The sequence below is a fragment of the Lissotriton vulgaris genome, chromosome 6, assembly GCF_964263255.1.
Source record: "Lissotriton vulgaris chromosome 6, aLisVul1.2, whole genome shotgun sequence".
Lineage (NCBI taxonomy): Eukaryota > Metazoa > Chordata > Amphibia > Caudata > Salamandridae > Lissotriton > Lissotriton vulgaris.
In genome coordinates, this window is record NC_141694.1 from 1,774,791,462 (window position 1) to 1,774,812,020 (window position 20,559).

At 44.2% G+C, this 20,559-nt stretch overlaps 1 protein-coding gene across 6 annotated transcripts in view; it reads right to left on the reverse strand.

The window, feature by feature from the left end:
* Nucleotides 1-4,578: 4,578 nt before the first annotated feature.
* The window catches only part of STMN4 (stathmin 4), a 29,614-nt gene continuing 13,633 nt past the window's right edge, over nt 4,579-20,559 (reverse strand). The window contains exons 2-9 of one of the 6 annotated variants that reach the window (XM_086925488.1): nt 16,722-16,806; nt 15,250-15,330; nt 13,534-13,629; nt 12,186-12,394; nt 10,773-10,964; nt 10,329-10,393; nt 7,437-7,509; nt 4,579-5,068 (exon numbers count right to left, since the gene is read on the reverse strand). In XM_086925488.1, coding sequence (XP_086781614.1) covers nt 7,467-7,509; nt 10,329-10,393; nt 10,773-10,964; nt 12,186-12,394; nt 13,534-13,629; nt 15,250-15,262 — 618 coding nt within the window. In that variant the 5' untranslated portion in view covers nt 15,263-15,330; nt 16,722-16,806 and the 3' untranslated portion in view covers nt 4,579-5,068; nt 7,437-7,466. The remainder of the gene's footprint in view (nt 5,069-7,436; nt 7,510-10,328; nt 10,394-10,772; nt 10,965-12,185; nt 12,395-13,533; nt 13,630-15,249; nt 15,331-16,721; nt 16,807-20,559) is intronic. The other 5 variants (XM_086925490.1, XR_015296553.1, XM_086925489.1 and 2 more) reach the window with 5 other exon arrangements.

The window sequence follows — 20,559 nt, forward strand, 5'->3', positions numbered from 1 at the left end:
CTAGGGATGAAGAAAGAGTAGGTCATGAAAACTATGGGCCACTACCATCTAAAATGTAAGAAAAGCCATTAAAATGATGGGTTCCCCTGCCATCTTGTAGAGTAGCAATCCGAAAAATGTTTTTCTTACCAAACGTCTTGTAGCTGTTTGCTAATATGCCTATTATGATGCCGATATCCAATTTCAAGCAAATTTGCTAGATTCCTGTTGAATTTACATGAGCCAGAAAACAACGCTGCCTCATTTGGGAAAAATTGACTGTTCGTCACTCTAAGAGGAGTTGGCGGTTCTCAATCCCACACTTAGAACATTGTTACTCAGTGACACTTCTGAGTTCACAGTTGATTGGTTTCATCCTGAGTACAGACCCCCTCATGTGAAAATGGAGGAGGATATGATGACAGCTTTTCCTCCCTCTATGGGGTTGGCTAGGTCGCTCCTGTGTCCACGTGCACAATTCAACACTTTGGCCGCCACAATATATATTTGTGATAAAGTAGCAGGAATAATATAATGGGTCACGATGCAGTCTACTGCCTGGAAATACCCTTGATAGACATTCTTTGATTGACAGTTGTCCTAGGTACCAAAGGCTCAAAGTCAACTAACCCCATCCCAAATCATTAAAGTAGGTGGCTCCTATGTAGTAGGATAGATTCTGATGTTGGAACAGTTTACGGAGATGGGGAAAATCGTCCCTCGATATATTCTTATATTTTAGACGCCGCCACTAAATGCGGGATGGATATCCGACATTTCCCTCGGAACCTCCGTCATTCACAGCTTTAAACCATGTCATTACCTGTAACAGTCACTTAGGTCTTATGTCCAAATTTTATAAAGCAAATTCAAAGAAAAGACAAACAGCCATCAGCAGCGATTAGAAGAAGTGGGCGATAGACTTAGACAATTAACAACCTGACAAAATGTGGCTCTATTGATGCTCTCAGACATAGAGAATATCTCTGAGCAGTAGAAATAGATCTATACATAATTAATTTGTGTATATGTTACATTACATGTTGGCCAAATTGTGTGCCATTGGTCTAGATGTAGACCTCAAAAGTTCATGATGCTTTCAACGCGAGGCAGACCACATTCACGTAGCGTGGGTATGTCCCCTTATAGAACAGTTTTGGATCAAAGGGGCAGATTTACAAGCCCCTTGCGTCGTTTTTGCGCCGCAGTTGCGTCACTTTTTTTGACGCAGCAGCAGTGCAAAAATGCGGCCCATTTACAACGTGACGCATCTAGGGAGATGCGTCACGTTGCAAAGCCCTGCATCACATTATATCTGCGTCAGGTATAATGTATGCAGGGTGGGCGTTCCAAGGCAAAAAAGCCTCGTAGAAGTGACGCAGTGAAATCTACAAGCTTTCACTGCGCCACTTCTAGGGCGCCACTGCGTCAAATTCTTACGCCTGCTTGAAGCAGGCGTAAGGAGTGACACAGCCCAAAGAGGATAGGCCTCCCCCTGCATTGCTGGAGTTGCGTCGTGCTTGCAACACAACTCCAGCAATGCGTGACTTTTGCGTCAACAGATGCGTCAGAATTTCTAACACATCTGTCAATCCTTGCGCCATGATGCACCGTATTGCAAATACAGCGCATCCATAGTGGCGCAAGGGTTTCTCAAAGTGGCGCAGGGAAAGTCATGCATCTTCACAGATGCGTCACTTTCTTGTAAATCTGCCCGAAAGTGTTTGAGGCACTCTCCGTAATGACTGATGTATAACTCTCCCTCTCATGACTTTTAGTATTGGGCTGTGTAAAGGCGGCACCCAAGAGGGTGAGGTGATACACAGCAAAGGTTCATTTACTTACTTAAAGGAAAGTGGTTAAGATGTGGGGGTGGGGGTCCCGCCACACGCAAACCATAGGGACTTGTTGGCCAACTTGATACACTGTAATGATAAGGCTGATACTTGAGCATACACTGTACCTATCATATCGACCAAAACCTTTTGGGAACAATATTTGATGAATCACAGTATGGTACTCAAATAGATGGACCCTCAGGGTCACAGGATAGTGATGGGTGATATGAAACGTCTCACGATGCGCCAGAGACTATGTGAAGTTTAAATAACCTGATGTTTAATATCAACAGTAGGGTGATCTTTATGGGTACTTAAGTCCTAAAGAGGGTGAGTATGGTCCTACAGTCTTACCTAAATTTACTATGGCATCTAGTATAGTTTTGCTTTGTGATACCTTTCAGAAATGGTGGATAAGATAAGTCCAAGTGTGGGTAATTGTTTTGTACACAATTCGTCTGGGTAATGTGGCGCATGCGAATGGCACTGGGCAGACATGAGGTCCCACTCCCAACTTCTTTCTGAATATCTCAATATGTATTTGGATTTGATACGCGTCCCAAACTATGTGAATGTTCACCATCTCACATTTACTAGATGCTAACTTCTTAGGGTACAACATTGACATGGGAAGTATTTCTTATTCTGAAACCAAATGAAGCTGAATTAATTTTGTCTATGAAGTAATAAGTGTCACCATGGGTCAGATCAAAAAAGAGAGATGGAGAGGTCATATTCTACAGATATGATTTGTGATATGTCTTATCTGATTGGCATCATGCATGGGCAAAGATTTGGGGTAGTGACACTTAAGCAGCGAAAGGAGTGTTTTTTTTGCACTTGAAATCTAATCGAATGTGCTACTTATATATGGATCTATCAAACCATGTGTTGAATGAAGTAGTTCAAAGAAAACACATGCCACAACAACAGGACACCAAAAAAGAAACCAAGCACAGTAGGACACAAAAAGAACACAATAAGAAATCACAAGCGAACAGCCCAGAAATGCAACTTAACATAACCAAACTATGTGATTGCATTATTGCGACACTGTTTTGTTGTGTTGTGTTACTGTTATTGTGTCGTGCTGCTGAGAAGTGTTGATGACTGTATTGCATTTTTGTTATTTTTTTGTTAGTGGGCACTGCTGATTTGTTTCGTAGTTTGGGTCTAGTGGTATGTTGTGTTGTTGTGTAGCTGTTTTGTGCTATTTTTGTGTGTCTGCTGCATTTTGCTATTGTGTTTTGTTGTATTATGCTGTGTTCTATTGCTGTTTTGTTACTGCTGTGTTGTAATGTGGTCTTGTGGATAAGTGGTATTTGTGTTATTATTACATTCTTAAACAGGGAGAAACACTTTTGTCATGCATTGCTGCTGCCACATACACCCTTTCATGATGCAGATGGTAAAAGAGTTTGCACCACACAGTGGGCTTCTTATCACTGGCAACATGTAATTGTGGCAAACACACTGTCCGCGATTCTGACCCCAGTCTCAGAAGAGAGCCTTATGCAATATGTGATATCACTCCACCTTTGATGCATTCATGCTCGCCATGTCTTCTTTTACGTTGTTCGTCGCCTACACACTTTTTCCGTTAAGCTTCTCAGGATCCTTGTAGATTCCCTCACATATGTGAAAGGGTACATATACATTTATCCAAAATAAAATAAAAATGTGTTGTTTCATACTAGTTACATTGAAACGTCTGCAACATTTTTCTTACTCTTCCATTTCTGAACTGTCCTCAGCCTCTGTAACAGGAAGTGATATGAGAGGAAGGCAGGAAATTGAGCCTGCATATTGATTAAATCAACACAGATGTGAAGCAAACGGCTGCTTTTTCTTTTCTTTTTCACCATCAAGACAATGCAGCCCTTCTCTTTCCATTGTTGCTGCATTGCTGCACTTCCTGGTCTCCGTTGGTGTCACTTCCTGTTTGAGGGGCGTGTCGAAGTTTACAAAATGGAAGTCGTCCCCAGTAAGAAAAGTACTCACACACAAAAATAATAGGGGGCAGATTTATGTTAACTGGCGCATCCCCAGGGATGCGCCAGTTAATGTGCGCCACAGTGCGCCACAGCTACGCCACCCATGGTGCGCCGCATTTACAATGCGGCGCACCATGGTGCAAAAACGGCACAGATGCGTGACGCATCTGTGCCGGAAATGTGGCGCATTGCTGGAGTTGAGTCGCAAGCGCGACGCAGCTCCAGCAAGGCTCGGGGGTGCCCCATCTTCACAATGCTGCGTCAAGACCTACGCCTGCTTCTAGCAGGCGCAGGGTTTTGACGCAGCATTGGCCAGAAAGTGACTGAGTGAAATCTCATAGATTTCACTCAGCCACTTTCAGGAGGCGTTCCTGCGCAGGAACGCCCCCCCCCACCCCTCCCCCTGCGCAGTAACGCCTCCTTATGGCACAGGGCTTTACAACGTGACGCATCTCCTAGATGCGTCAAGTTGTAAATAGGGCGCATTGTTTGCACTGCCGTTGCATCAAATAAAGTGACGCAATTGCTACGCAAAGAGGCGCAAGGGCATCATAAATCTGCCCCTAGAAGTATAAGCATTACTGGTAAGGAACAACATATATTGCAAGTTTCTTTTAGGTATTCTTGAAGAAGTATCCTTACAGTGCATCATATTGTGGTAGGATGCAGACCCAAGCCTCGTTGTTTGAAATGTGTTGCAGAAAGAAAACTACACCTCTTGCAACCCAACAAAGTAAAAGCGTGACCAATAACACCAGAAGACATAATGCTAAAAAATCAATTTGTATTGATGACGGGATACTGGGAAAACATACGTATCTCACATTAGTACACTTGTCTGAATTGGAAGTCATGAAGTAACAATGAAAGGATAAAATCACATTACACATTCTCTGCCTTGGCAAGCAGTTGGTTCAGATTGTTGACACCTTCAACATTATCGCAAAGTCCAAGAGGTGGGATCACAGAGAGGATTCTGCTCATGTGCACTGATGGGGCGGACATCCCCCTCCCCCACCTTTTTTCCTGTTATTTCCCTCCCACCCCTGAAAAAAAATATTGAATATTGAATGGCTTCACTGGTCAATTCTTCACATTCACAGACAAATAAAGCGAAGGAGCATCCTCTCCACTTCGTATTGTGCGTGGGCGGCTCGAACCACCCGGGAACCATCAGTCCAGATCCACTGGGCGCTTCTACCTGGAAGCCTCTTCCTTCAGCTCTTTGTTCTTCCGCACCTCTTCGGCATGTTTGTCCTAGAAGATCATGGGGATAGAAAAAAAGGTGAGTCCTACCAGCTCAACCAACCTACTTCAAATCACTGCAGGATCAACGGCTGAAGTTCATAGTCCAGCAGGCGCTAATCAGTCCTATGGACACACATTGCATGGTCACTATAGTTATTTGACAGTGCGCATATAGCAGACAGCGGGGGATCAAATCAGTACTTCCTGTCTTTACCTGGATGCAGTTCATTTTGGGTGACTCATGATGTCTGATAGAACAGCGAGTGGCAGTACTTTAAAGTGCTGTTTATCTTACACAGCAGAGAATGCTTAGATCTTGGAATTACCCGCATATATTGTTGTGCAATTGCCGTGGATTGCATAGTGCACGTATAAGCACACAACTCAACTCAACATGAAGAAATACAAACTGTGTGCAGTGCTGCAATATCAAATTTCAGAATTCCATGAACCAGAAATTTTTTGGATGAAGAATGACACATTGGCCCTGATTACCAGTCAGGCCAAGCTGAATTAACGCATTTAATTTGCTGGACCTGATTATAAATTGGTTGGTTTCTGATTATCAGTGGGTAGGTTTGCACACCTTTATCTGGGTGTGGGAAAAGCGTACTTGGTACTTCCATCCAGTGAACCCCAAAGCCGCCCAGAGGCTTGTGCATACATTTACCATCAACTCATAGCATGTGGTAAATGTATGAGTTAAACCCCGTGGAACTGCAAATACTGTGTAGTTTTAGGACAAGACAAATCAGCCCCACGTGGTAATTCCCATTCCATGTAGTTTAACTTGTAATTGACCCATACAGCGGTGGGTGTGCTGCACAGAACAGGTACATTTGTACATTTACCTTTACTCAAGCAACACCAAGCTTGTAAGCAGAGTCATTGTGTCAAATATCATTCAGTGGTGCTTGGGATCACACCTTTGAGCACAGAGAAGTATAATACCAACATGTGGGAAGCAGTTATGCAAGGCATGATGACAAGTGTGCCAGGCAATCTGGAGACATGACTAGATGGCTCATTTACTTCTCATTTACACAGACACAAAACAAGATTGTCTATCAGCACTTTGAGTCCATCCCACTCCCATTAAACACATAGGGGCAGATTTATGTTAACTGGCGCATCCCGAGGGATGCGCCAGTTAACATGCGCCACAGTGCGCCACAGCTACGCCACCCATGGTGCGCCGCATTTATGATGCGGCGCACCATGGGGCAAAAACGGCACAGATGCGTCACGCATCTGTGCCGTAAAAGTGACGCATTGCTGGAGTTGCGTCGCAAGCGCGACGCAGCTCCAGCAATGCTCGGGGGGGCCTATTCTTTCAATGCTGCCTCAAGCCTTACGCCTGCTTCAAGCAGGCGCAGGGTTTTGACGCAGCATTGCCCTGAAAGTGACTGAGTGAAATCTCATAGGGGCAGATTTATGTTAACTGGCGCATCCCGAGGGATGCGCCAGTTAACATGCGCCACAGTGCGCCACAGCTACGCCACCCATGGTGCGCCGCATTTATGATGCGGCGCACCATGGGGCAAAAACGGCACAGATGCGTCACGCATCTGTGCCGTAAAAGTGACGCATTGCTGGAGTTGCGTCGCAAGCGCGACGCAGCTCCAGCAATGCTCGGGGGGGCCTATTCTTTCAATGCTGCCTCAAGCCTTACGCCTGCTTCAAGCAGGCGCAGGGTTTTGACGCAGCATTGCCCTGAAAGTGACTGAGTGAAATCTCATAGATTTCACTCAGCCACTTTCAGGAGGCGTTCCTGCGCAGGAACGCCCACCCCTGCGCAGGAACGCCTCCTCATGGCGCAGTGCTGTACAACGTGACGCATCTCCTAGATGCGTCACGTTGTAAATAGGGCGCAGGGATGCGCCACGTTTCCGCGCCGTTGCGTCACGCAACGGCGGCGTAAACGTGGCGCAAGCCCTTCATAAATCTGCCCCATAGATTTCACTCAGCCACTTTCAGGAGGCGTTCCTGCGCAGGAACGCCCACCCCTGCGCAGGAACGCCTCCTCATGGCGCAGTGCTGTACAACGTGACGCATCTCCTAGATGCGTCACGTTGTAAATAGGGCGCAGGGATGCGCCACGTTTCCGCGCCGTTGCGTCACGCAACGGCGGCGTAAACGTGGCGCAAGCCCTTCATAAATCTGCCCCTTAGTGAGTTAAAACATTTACCAAAAAAGATGACTTTCGAATCTGATCATTTGTAAAGTGTTAAAAAAGAACTGAAAGGGCACAACATAGTACAGCTGGGGATCAGAGAGGATTATAAAAATAACTTTACTACATCCACACTCACAACAAAGTCATAAGAATGAATTGATGCACATAAACACTGTTCAGAAAATATTGAGCAGAACTTACAGGGAAACATTGGTGAGCCGCGCCTCATGGTTAGGTATGCAAATTTGCCATGAATTTCACGGGGAAGTCAAGTCTAGAAGCATAAAGTTCATGGTTAGCCGGATGGTCACTTTTTTTTGGGTATAAGAAACATATGAGCTTGCTTGTGAGATGGAGCAGGTGCACTGCGTATACATGTGCGGGCTACATCCACTACTTCATTTTACATCCCCCCAAATCCCACTTTCTTCACCCGGCCAAGCAAACATTTCGATTCTCTGATACAGTCTAACATGATGGTTCATCAGTAAGCTCCCCTACTTGGGTTGTCTGTTTGCTATTCAAGAACCCCAACAACATGAGACTGTAAAAATACATAAAGGAGTCAATTCAATAAAGTCAATACATTTTGACTTTTGGGTTGGGGTGGAAAATGGTACGACTTCAGGCGACATCCCTAACCGGGAAAGTCATTGACCATAGGGACGTTCCTCTTGGTCATGTTGTGAAGTCCATCTCGACAACCCAAAAATTCTGGTAACCCCAATTCTGCTATTCCCTCAATATCAGGTTAGCAGGTAAACAAGTTGCTTGTATTCCAGGGAACCCATTCCAAGTGCACAAACCCTGAAACTCATGTCTGGTTCAGACCAAGTAGGACAGCGCTCACAAATGTTCCCCGTTACACAAAAGCAGATGACTTTGAAAGATGCACCCATCACAGTCAAACCAACAGCAGGAAGGGCAATGCAAGGACACTTTCTCATAGTCTTCATTTCATATACTGTTTATTGCGACCAAATCAGAATCAAGTGTTTGTTTTGCATTCTATAAGTGGTCTTTTGTAGATGTTTTGATTATGTGTGGTGGGTACCAAGGACTAGATTGAACTCCTGATCAGCCAAGGGAAAAATAAATAAATGTATTGCAGCAAAGTGTAACGTTTTGAGTATGTACCAGACCATTAAGAGAATTACACAGCATCCCAAATTAGAAATGAAAAATATGAGGCACTGAATGAAGCTAAAATGTGGCAGGCATTGAGAGCACTGGTTTGTGTAAAGGGTCAATACCCACATACCGCATACTAACTCTCATGCAGACCAAGCTGCAGTCCTCGGTGAGTCAGATGGCAGCGGAGATGAGTGCACCAGAGGCCACAGTGGGCATGGCCTTTTTCCCTACCATCATGTTTTGTCTCTATGATAGCTGTTTCTTCCTAGTCTTTTTCAGCCTCCTCCAAGGCTACCTTGGAATATCACGAGGAGGAGAACTTCGAGTCCAGAGACAAACATATTCCAAAAGCGGACACGGCTCAATACTTTATTATCTGAGCTTGACCCTCCTCTTCTGCTTGGATGACCACCTCAACGCTCAGTAGGCCCCTATTCCAGCAGTTACCTCAGCCTGTACCCACAGCCAACCCCCAAAGATTTTAGATGAATGCAGAAATTAAGAATTTAAATGTCAATGAGTAGAAGGGTCCAGAAATGGCATCTGCATCTTCATTTATGGTTCATTAGTAGTCGTTATTAAAAGGGGCGCTTGCATTGCCTCAGAACCATCAAGTGGACCTTATGTGAATCAATGTAATAGATTTCACGGTGGGGGCTTACATAAATTGTTACAGTCTCGACCGAGAGGGCTGGGAAATGGAGGCCACATTGAAGAGGACATATGCTCACATCAACCCAGCTTTGCTGGTGGCTGCACACATACACTAAGGGGGCCTTTTAGGCAGGGAATGATTGCTCTGGGGTATTATTCCTCACAGAGACCAGGCTAAATTCACTTCAGATGTGGGGTCTGGTGCACAGGTTTTCAGAGCCCAGGCAGAATGCCATGTTGCTGCTTCCCACTGTCTGTGCTCTAGTAACAAGGCAATTTCTGAAGCTACGTGTCCCAATCTTGTGCCACCTTGTGGACACTTGTAGTAGTGCTGTAAGGTCGGTGTCTACATCTACAGTGACCTCATTGTAGCAGTGGTGCTAAGGCTGAAGTATGGATAACCTCAGGCTGTCAACAGGTGCCAAGAGGGCAGTACGTACACATATCCCCCAGAGTGACATGAAAGCTCATGGTGGTCAGAAGAACGGCATTCTCACGATGGACTTTCAGCGGCGGCCGGCTCAGGTAAGCGCAGTCGGTGGGGCAGGGCACGACAGGTGGGGAAGCTGACAGACGGTGGAATAGGTGTTATTTAATAAATTAACTATACCTATTCCATCATCTGTCGACTTCCCCCTCTCACCCCGCCTTGCCCTTGCCCCACCGCCTCACCACATTTACCTGTGCCGGCCGCCACTGGGTACTTTAGGCCACAATGGAAGAGCCAGACCATAATTCCTCTAACAATTGAAAAAGAACAATGGATTTAACCCAGATCTTTTGACTGGGGGAGAATGTTTGCATTGTCAGCATTCCGTCCATCATTTGTTTGTTCTAACACTTCCCACCACCTATAGATAAAAGCTGTATCCTGGAGCCTTCCCACCGCCTATAGACAAAAGCTGTGTCTTGAGGCCTTCCCACCACCTATAGACAAAACCTGCATATTGATGCCCTTCCAGTGCCTTGGAGCCCTTAGTTCTGTAGGTTAGGATTTGCATTTAGGATCCGTGTCTAGGAAGGGGAAGAAAGAACTGTGCCAATGCTTAGTGACTTCAGATGCAATATCTTATATCTTATCACGCTTGCAGGGGCCTTTCCATCAGCACCATTTGTCCTTTACAATTGGGACTTGTTTCAGATCCCGCCAGTGCAAGTGGCTGTGACTTGCCAGAACAAGAGAAATCAGCCAGTGAGAGATGCCTATTGCCCCAGCAGCTCATGTAATCTGCCATTATACATATAGGATGGTTCAGAGGAATACAATCTCCTCTCCATATAAACTCTTTCAACTTAATATATCACCTTCCTATCTTGTTATTCTTTTCTGCTCCCCATTCTTTCTTCCTCCGACCTTCTCCTCGAAGCACCTAAAGGGAGTAAGGCAGAGAGAGTGTTGGAGAGCCTCTCTATGGATAAATGTTCAGGGCCACTAATAAACCTGCTGTCATCTTAGCTGAAGGATAGCAATTCATACTGCATGGTCCCCCAAAAGACCCTGGTGCCTCTAAATGCCTTGTTGCCATGTTTATGTGTGTTATTGGGGAAAATAATAATTCATAAAACTCTATTCTATGACCTCACCGAAGACATATGATCACAGTGACATGCTTGGGGAGCAATCTGGAGTTAACATAAATATTTAATTATGTTTAGCAAACATAGGTGACCAAATCACACCGCTGCATAAAAAAACTTGAAGACCATCAAGATTGGCCTGTGGACCTCTCCAGTCTCATTTCGACTCACCTTCTCCTGCAGCCGTTCCAGCATGGCAGCCAAGTGGGCTTCTCGGTTCTCTTTGTTGACCTCCATCCTCTGTGCCAGCTTCTCCTTGGCTGTCTTGATGAAGTTGTTGTTCTCCTCGATGGCTTTTTGGATCACCTCTCGCTCATGCTCTCGCTTCTCAGCCAGGTGCTTTAGAAGTTCAGCTTCCTGGTACTAAAAGTATCACAAGAAACGAAGATCTGTTTACTATGGAAAATTCCATTATTAGCATTACTGCCCACCATACTGGGCACACTATCGACTTATTACCCTAGAATGTAACCTTTCTTCCGCCTCTCATTGTGACAAGGTGCAACTCCTACCCATAGTCCTGGATCCTACCATATCTGCCTCTCAAATGCCACACCCACATTCAGAAAGGACTGGATGATATTCAATGTCTTTCCAATTGCTCTAGCATATTGGTTGTTCATTTAAGGAAGGTACTTGCACTATTCCAGTGATTCTGTTTCCCAAGTTTCGATTCATGTTATAAAAACATCTCTCATAAAAAAAAATACATAGGGGCCGAATACGATCACGTCTGGAAAGCATTCTGACCAATTCGGTTCCGGAATGCTTTCCGAACGACTCAGATCGGGGGATTCTGACCAAGCGATTTGGCTGTATCCGCATGATTCCGGATACGATTCGGTTGGACTCCCATTGACTTCAATGGAAGCCTGTGTTCCGACCGAGAACACAGGCTCCCATTGAAGAAAGGGGTTGCTGGGGAAAATCATGCACCCGGTGGCAGGCACCCAATGGTGCCTGCTACACTGTGCATGGTCTGAAAGGGGGTCCTTTCGGTACCCCATCGGGCCGATTCAGAAGGCCCTAGGTGTAGGGGGGCCTGCTACGGGTCCCCAAAGACAGATTCCGACAGCCATTTAATTTTGGGCAAACCGAATCAGAACAGCTGTGCGAATCGTTCATCATAATCGCTCGCTCCGAAACTGAGTCTATAGAGCTGTACGATTTCGCTCCAAAAGACTCGACCTGTCTGAATGCCTTTCGGAACCAATTCGGACAGCCCGAACGGTTTCCAGGCATCGTAATCAGTCAGTGGGAACTGTTTACAATTTGGTCGGAAACAGGGGTTCTGTTTTGGCAAATCCGAACCCGATTCGGAGCCCTTCCGAACGGCATCGTGATTGACTCCATAATCTTTATACTAAAGACTTTAGATTCTATTTTTCCTACATTTACTACTGAAACAGAGGCGCTAAGCAATCACTACAATACGTAGAGTATTTATTGATATATACAAAATAATCAATTACTGCATCTCAGATTTGCCACTGCCAGAGAGAAGACCAGTGCTCAGAGTTGTAGCCTGGTGCCCTTTCGCTCTCATACACTGCCATCAACATGTGCCGTGCACTCATTTTTTACCTTTCGCCTCTCCTCAGCTGCCTCCAGCTTCTTCTGTATCTCCTCAAGTGAGGGGTCCCGTCGTCGAGGGAGCGACGCATTGAATTCTGGGACCCCGTCAAAGGAAGGAGGCTTCAGTATGACCTCAAAGGACTGGCCCGAGGTCCGCTTGTTCAATTCAATCACCTCCATGTCTGATATGACACACCAGGTGAGATCCACAGTGTCTGCTAGAAAGACAAAAGCAAGGCAAACCTTTAATCGACAAACATTCATCAATAAGCACAAATAAAATCATACTATATTTCCACAATGAATAGACGGGATCAGCTTATTGGGGATAGTGAGTTTTTTGCAGTCAACTAAAGAAGACAAAATAATTTCTAATTTATGCTTTTGTAGAAAGCCTTCTTTTGAGTTCAACACATTTTTTCTAATGGTTTGTGACTAAATCTCAACCTCAAAATTGGTATAAAATGGCTTATGGAATTGCTTATTGGGTTGTTGTGACTCTGTCACTGCTTCTGTCCTATCAAATAGAATCTAACTCAATAGTGTCCAAAGTGGATCCAGGAGAATATATTTTAAGGATATCCTTATGCAATGTAGTTACGGACAATAAATATTTATCGAAATCGTTTAGATTAAGGTTATCCTGAAAATGTGGCCCGCATCCAGCCCTCTTTGCCTCATATAAGGAACCTCTTTTCCAATTCCTTGGGAAAAGATCCAAGGGCCAAAGGATGAACACAACTAGGACAATTTAAACACATCAGAAAAATAAAGTTGCTTCTACACTCCCTGATAAATTGTTGTTACTACATTCAATGGCATTTCTACAATACATTTATAATGCCACAGACTTTTACACTGTAATAGTGACTTTGCTGACATTCCTGTGTTTTGTGACTTTCTTAATTTGGATCAGCGTCATCAATGTTGCTCTAATGTTCCATTACAAAAGCAGCCCTGCAGAAAAGTATCTAATATCAACCTAAAATTGTCACTAGCAGGCACGCTCTTCTGGGGTGTTTGGAAGGATGTCCTTTCAAAATCACACCTTAGTGGTCAGCCAGTAAATTTATCGCCACCGCCAATCTTGGTTCCCATCAACATATGAGAAGTCAGGGGAGAAACTGCATATAATATAAAGAAAAATAACAATATAACCCATTTGTTTGCCCCTATTTGAAGGATGTTTGGGCGTAGAGCTCAGTAACCAATCAGAGATAGATACGGCAGTAGATGTGGTGGTCTACTGTCCCACGGGCACGCTGCGCCCACCCTGACACTGCTCAGGATCTTCCCCCTCTACCTTCAGACCATGTGAGTTGCCCTCGAAACCCGCGGTGTTGAATGTCATTCCTACCTTCGTGCGCGTACACCGGGTTCTTCAGGGGGTCGGACAGGAAGCAGGAACAGAAGAGGGACATCAGAGGAAGCTCTTTCATCTTCTCTTTATACGCTGTAGATGGAAAGAGGGAGCAGACGTAGTGTTAATTGACATGTGCAACTACTCAGCCATCACATATTGAACCAACAACCACAGATGTTGCCCCATGTTTACCAATGCTCTGTGATATATGATAAGAAATATATATATTTCTCCTTGTTACTTCCTATTTCCAAGAGTGCTGCAATCTGCAGCACACATTACAAGAGAAATCTGCCTTTAAGGATTGTTTGTCTGCGGGAAGGAATCTCTTTCTGCACAAAAACAATCCTGCCTGTAACGCGGGCACCCTTGCACCATGGAGAAGTGTGGCTCAATGGTTAGAGCGGCAGACCCTGATGCAGAGGTCTAGCCCGGGAACAGGGTTCAATTCTCGGTTCGGCGGGTCTTGGGCTCAATTTCCTCGGACCTGATAATTCTCGCCTCGGTGCCTATTCTAATCATGGGTCTCACTCTGCAACTCTGGGCAATAGCTTGCTTAATCTCCAAAATGGTCCCAAGAGCGCTGGGATGCCGGGCTTCACCATGGGGGTGCCCAGGAGTGGATATTTCACAGGGAAAAGCCAGGAAGGTTTCCACAGTGGTATGCGTTACAGCGCCAGGACAGCCCAGTTGGGGTATTATTGCACTTTACAAGTACAAATTACATTTACCATGTGGTAGGGGTGCCTGCTTTGATGCTCGGAAGCCCACAGTGCATCTGCTCTGGGAGAGAGCTGGCATGTCTTAGTAGATATGGTGCATTGCTGTTCTCTCCCTGTCATGCAAATCAGGGCAGTAAGTTGCCTTGGTGCGTTGCACCCTGTGACAGAAAAGTCAATCTGGCCCAGAGTCTCCTGCGAGTGAGAATTACGTGATAAAAAAAAGTTTAAGAAAAAAAAAATCTAGGTAAACAAATATTCGAATTTACACAAGATGACAGTAGCATAAAAGTGCAATAGTACTGTAGCAGTGCACTGCACCTATCTGAGAACTAGATCCAGGGTCTTTCTTGATGCGGCTAAGACGTTCTGTACCCCGGGGGCACTTGAATTAAGCGAAAGGACTGGAGAAACGCCACCCGAGGTTGGTAAATCTGCAGGGTTTGTGAAAGGGCTGGACTCGGGATCAAATTCCAGCTCGGGATGAATGTTTCAACTTTTAAAAGAAATCTTTCAAACTTTTTTAAATTGCTGATAAGGCAGGAAGTGAAAAAAAGGCAAAGATGTGGTTGTTTCTTTTTTTATTATTATGAAGTGATCCTTGGGATATCCACATTTAAAGAAAAAAGAGGACATGGGGCAAGTAGTGATAGGGGAAAAGAAGATTAAAATGAAATCGTAGGATTAAGGAATTTCCAAATGTAGGAAACAATTATTTATGTTTCTTTGAAATGGGCATTCATCAAGTTAATTTTAGTCAAACTTGACAATCCAATTTGGAATACAAATTTGGACAAAATGAATTAGAGCAAAATGTTCTAATTATGTCTCAATTCAGGATCATGTAGATAGCACCTGCTTGCCACCAAACAAGCAGGAGCCGCCCGTTCCCGCGTCAGCATCACACCCACATTTCATACATGTGAAGAAAAACCATCAGGCAGAAATAATTTTACTCAATCCAGGTAGAGGAAATTTTCTGGTCACTTACCAGCCAGAGTCATGGCGTCGGCTGGGCTTTCTTGCGCTACAGTCTAAGGAAAGAAATGAGAACACCCAGAGGACACAAGACCTGAAACAAAGTAAAAACATTGCATTTAGAAAGGAAAGCAAAGTTTCCATGGCAACTTCTTTATTTTGTTGAAAGCTACTGCTGCGCGCGCGGGCCAGCGCGTCAACGTATGCTTCAATCTGGGCCTTCTCGCATTTTAAGATAAGTTCTCCATGGAAACCACATAACGGAGTAGCAAAATTAAAGGAGGCAGGTACTCTTCCTACTGCACCTACTACTGTACCTACGTGGAGAGCACAAGTGCCTCATGCCAGGAAAATCCCCACATTACAACTTTTGATTTTTTTTCCTCGCCTTGAAATAAAATTGTGTCAGCGCGGGTCTGCAAGTTGCTAAGTGTTTCCAGTGGAAATCCCAGTTTCTATTGAATTGGACACTGGATTATAAATGTCCAGGGGTAAAAAATGCAGCACACTCTACAAATGAAATTTTAAAATGAACAATGATGAAATTGAAATCAACTGTAATTTGCTCCATGGCTTTTTGATAGACGTTGAAGCCCCTATTGCCCATCGCTGTATCCAGTAGGAACCATTTGTCACTGGTCAGCTGACAAGCTGGCTTAAATTCTAATAAAGCCCATTGAATATTCAGCGTTGTGAAATGTGCATTGCTTACTCGTAAGTACAGTTATCATAGAACATGCTCCCAGCTGGGAAGAAGGGCCTGAGACGTGAGTGTCACAACATTTATGTGGTCTGTGCAGAAATGTGCCTGACCCTGTGAAAATGGAACCTCAAACTGAGCTTGGATCTGAATTAACCTGGAGACTTCCCAGGGCACACTGGCAGCAGAAGCATGAGGACAGCGGCTTAATGTTTATGGAACAATTACCCAGCATGCTCTGGTAAGCCGCACAAGGAAGTCCCCACTGGGCATTGAACTCTTGAAATGGCAGGAGGTCTATTAATCTGAGCATGTTGCAATCAGGGCTCAGAGGCAGAATCGATCCGGTGCAATGTGAGAGTAAAGCTCCTGGAATGCACAGTTTATGAACCTACAAGCAGCAGTCTTGCAGTGCAGACCCACAGCAGCCATTATGAACCCAGGAGGGGGTTCTAGGGCCCAGGGCCATACAGCACAACTGAGTCCCAAACAGCTCAGCGTAGATTCCCATTTGAGGATCCTGTGATTAGTGGAACTTGACAAATGTACCAGTCTACCTGAGCATCTTTTAAATCTAGATTTTTTTTGCATGGATTAGACGTAAGCACCAGATTCTCGACAAACATTACTAGGCAGGGGCCTTCAGATCATGGCAACTTAACAATTGTTTCAATTTCAATGACTATTCATGTCGAAAAGACTTTCTATTATTTACTCAAAGTATCTGACTTTTAGGGCCGCATACACCTTTTTATGGGTGGCAACTTTGAAAACCTAGACTGTACCTTGCCTGTGTCCGATGGTCTTTTTTCCACGATCTAGGATTTTCTTGTCTTCTAACTGCAAACCACAGATTTAAATCACTTGTACCTGGTGAGCAAGAAAACAAAAGTTTAAACAAGATCAGTGAAAGACATTGTTGTGAAGGACAACTTGTGTTGCTACACAGGTGTCTTGCACACAGAAGCATGGCACAACTTTCATGTTTCTCAAGGTCTTCTTGAAACTTTACATATGTTCTGAGTTAGAGAATGGTAGTAATAGGAAAGCTACAAAAAATGTTGGATTCTTGAAAGAACGAAGGAGAAGCATGCGTAAGTGTGGCTTCTTTATTCAATACCTCACACTGATTATTACCTTTATAACTGACAAATTACATGTTCCCGGAGTGCATGCAAGTGCACAGGGAAATAGAACATTATGGTCATTTCAAGGAACACTTCGCACTGCTGCACATACCAACAGAAATGAACTAATTGAAATATAACAATTTTCTGTCTAACCCGCAACCAGTTCTACCACCCTCTTTTGAGTGCCATCAATATTGGCCGTCCCACTGGCAAAGACTTCCCCGAATTGCCACATTCTAAAGTCAACATTACTAGGTTATAAAATAGTATGTTATTTTATGTTAAATTATGTTATGTTATGTTATGTTATGTTATGTTATGGTTTTGTATGGTATGGTACGGTATGGTATTGAATTTTGAGGAGCAGAACTACTGCCAACAAGTGGACTCCTGGTTCTAAAAAGGTCAACGTTGTCATGATAAATTGATGCAGCTCTCTGTGTACCCTAGGAAACAATTTATAATGGATTGGGGAAGCCTGCTTCGGCCTTCCACTGTTATGAGGTCCTATGGATCTACAAATAAATGTGTAAACTGAATGTCACAGGTGTGACTGATTGGATTAGCGCACCTCTGAATGTGATATTAGCGATGGCCTATTCTCGAGATCCAATCAGATGCGACACTCTTGAGTACCTCGATAGAGTGGTGGTGAATCTTCACAATTCACTCTTTCCCTTGTCCTGCATTTGGTACTTCAATACATTTCCAAATCAGCCTTTTAGTACCATGTATTCCAGGCTATCCTCACCCTATGCCCAAAGAAGATACAAATTTGTAAAAGTGGGGCCTGTGACCTGGGTCCTACCGGGTTCATTACTTCCTTGTCGGAAGAGGACCAAGTATCCATTTATAATGACTTCAGGAATTAGCTCAAATATATGTTGATCATACTGGCCAATAGGAGGTCAACCGCCTGCATCTTTCCCTGCCACTTCTCTTTCAACCTATATGTGGTTGAGCTGATATTGGTGTTTGAGATGAAGCTTGTGAAATGAATAAACTGTGTAGTAAGGAAAATCTGAAAAGAATAATTACAAAGAGTTAATTCAGAAGGCCTAGAAAACAGAGCACATTTTATGTGTGTTAGTTTATTCTTGAAGTCGTTATAAATGGAAGCTGTAAACACTTAGAAGAAGGAAGATATGAACCAGTGGCACCACAAAGGTGTAAGTTGTTAGTCTTTACCGTACGATACACTTGCCCGTTACTGGGAAGTGCACTGTCCATCACAAGACCCAAAGCTCCTAAGAGAAGCAACCATGGTTGTTGCCTAGCAAAGCAGGCCAAGTACCCCGGGGTCGACAGGGCAGTGAGTGAGCTGAACACAGCGTGCCCTCCCATCAAATACACAACGCACCACTGCAATAATGCGACAAAGGAGGACCAAAATATGTGGCAGGGGTTATTAAACTACGCAGCAAGAGAGATCCAATTATGAGACATAATGGTTCATTTCTGCACCAGCACTATTTTGACATTTTAATAGACATGAATTCGGTGTTAGCAAACGTTACAGATCAAAAGTACCTGTTTACCAATTGAATACAGTAATTAGTAATTGAAAGGTGGCCAATTACCCTTTGCAGATGGTCTGTTGAGTGCCACCACTCTTGTATGGTGCTTTATAGTCACTTTTGATCTGCTTGAGCTAGACCCAGTTGTTTTTTCTTGAAATCTTCAAATTGTGCTGCAGAGGATTCATGATCTGGCAAATGTGCATACCCATATTTATGTGGGAAACATAGTGGCCACAGAATTTCATAATCCTAGTGGCCATGGGCATGATACATCCAACCTTACCACTCAGTAACCAAATTTTAATCCTGGCAATTAGTAACTCAGTCAAATGTCTCTCTGATTGATCCTAACAGTCATTGTACATTTATTTTTGCACGCCTTGGTTCCAAATTGACAGGTGTACAAAAGTGTCTCTAAATATTCAAAATAAAAAGCCCTGATCAGTCATAATCAAATGGAGTGTTATCAGGATCTGTGCAGAGGATGAGCTGAGAGAAAGCCTCGTCTGATGTCCTGGTCAGGAGCATATGGGCCGGCTATATTTATTCTGCGGATTCAGTGTCACATGCTAGCGCACTCAACAATTTGATAAACACAAAGCTATTTTAAAACTGTTTAACGTCAAATGCAGCCCCCAAGAGATGTAAATAGAACACTGATCTCACCACTGGCAACTGAGTCTCAATAATTTCACTTCCCTGATCGCTGATACCCACAAGATCGGTTTTCAAAGGTTTGGGGGATGTTTCAGAGGCTTTTTTCTTATCTTCTAGGAAAATGTATCTAAAAATAACATTGTCCTTGAAATATTTGGAAATAGTTCTAGACTTTCCTGCTCCTCCGCTCTTTGAAATTGAAGGTGAACAATGTAGCCATTTTACCCACTTGGAAGCTTTCAAGGGTAGGCCGGCGCCTCGTAGTCTGACACGTGGTGATTGGCTTGTCTTGGAAAGAGGTAGCTCTCCAATATGTCACGTGCCCGGTTATCACACCAGTACACTGACTCAGTGGCAGGGAAGGTTCAAGTTCATTCAGCCGCGCTCAGTGGTTAATTTGTAAAACAAAAAGTGTCAGGGCCTTCTTCAGGAGGCCACTGCACCTTGCCCCCCCATTGCCCTTGCCAATGCTGCCAATGACAGTACCAACACAACTACTAACCATCGCACTCATGCAAGGGTTGCAATTCAGACTATTCTAGGTCACCCAAAGCCATAAGAGTGATTGGGTGGCAGGTATCAGTGATTTTAGATGCATATTGAATTACTAAACAACTGTTGTTGTGCTCATCTCAAAATTAAACAACAGGGCCACCATGTGGCAGACTGTATAAAGTGCAGGCATTGACAATTAAGGGCTGGGGCTGAGCACTGGTTCAAAGCAAGCACTGGGGCTTATTCGTATGGCTAACAGCAAGCTAGATATCCACAAACTAGGGGCCCGATTCACAAAGGTAAACTGAGATGAAAGTCTAACTCTATGACTTTTGGTTTTCACAATGGGCATTTACCAGTAGTAAAGTTACACTTTTGTCTCAGTTTAACTTGGGTTTTGTCTCAGTTAGATGTAAGACCGAAACGTAAGTTAAACTGAGAGAAAGTTTAACTTTACTACTCGTAAATGCCCTTTGTGAATTCCGAAAGTCATAAAGATAGTCTTTTGTCTCAGTTTACCTTTGTGAATCGGGCCCTGGGTTTTCATCTTGAGTTCGACAAGACAGCATTTGGCTTCTTGCATACAGCTCTGCCGTGTTTTAGTTTGAGCATGGACACATTTTGTCTCCTTACTGTGACTGGCTGTGCTTCACAATTATCTCGCACATTCACACTTTTTCTCCATGCCCGATAGAGTTTGTTTGGAGCCGCACTGTGATGTTGAATGAGCGGATTATGAAGGATGCCTCTCTCTTAAGCGACAGTTCTTCAACTTCCATGTAATGGAACTGCTTTCTTTAGACCCCTCTTCTGAGTGCTCA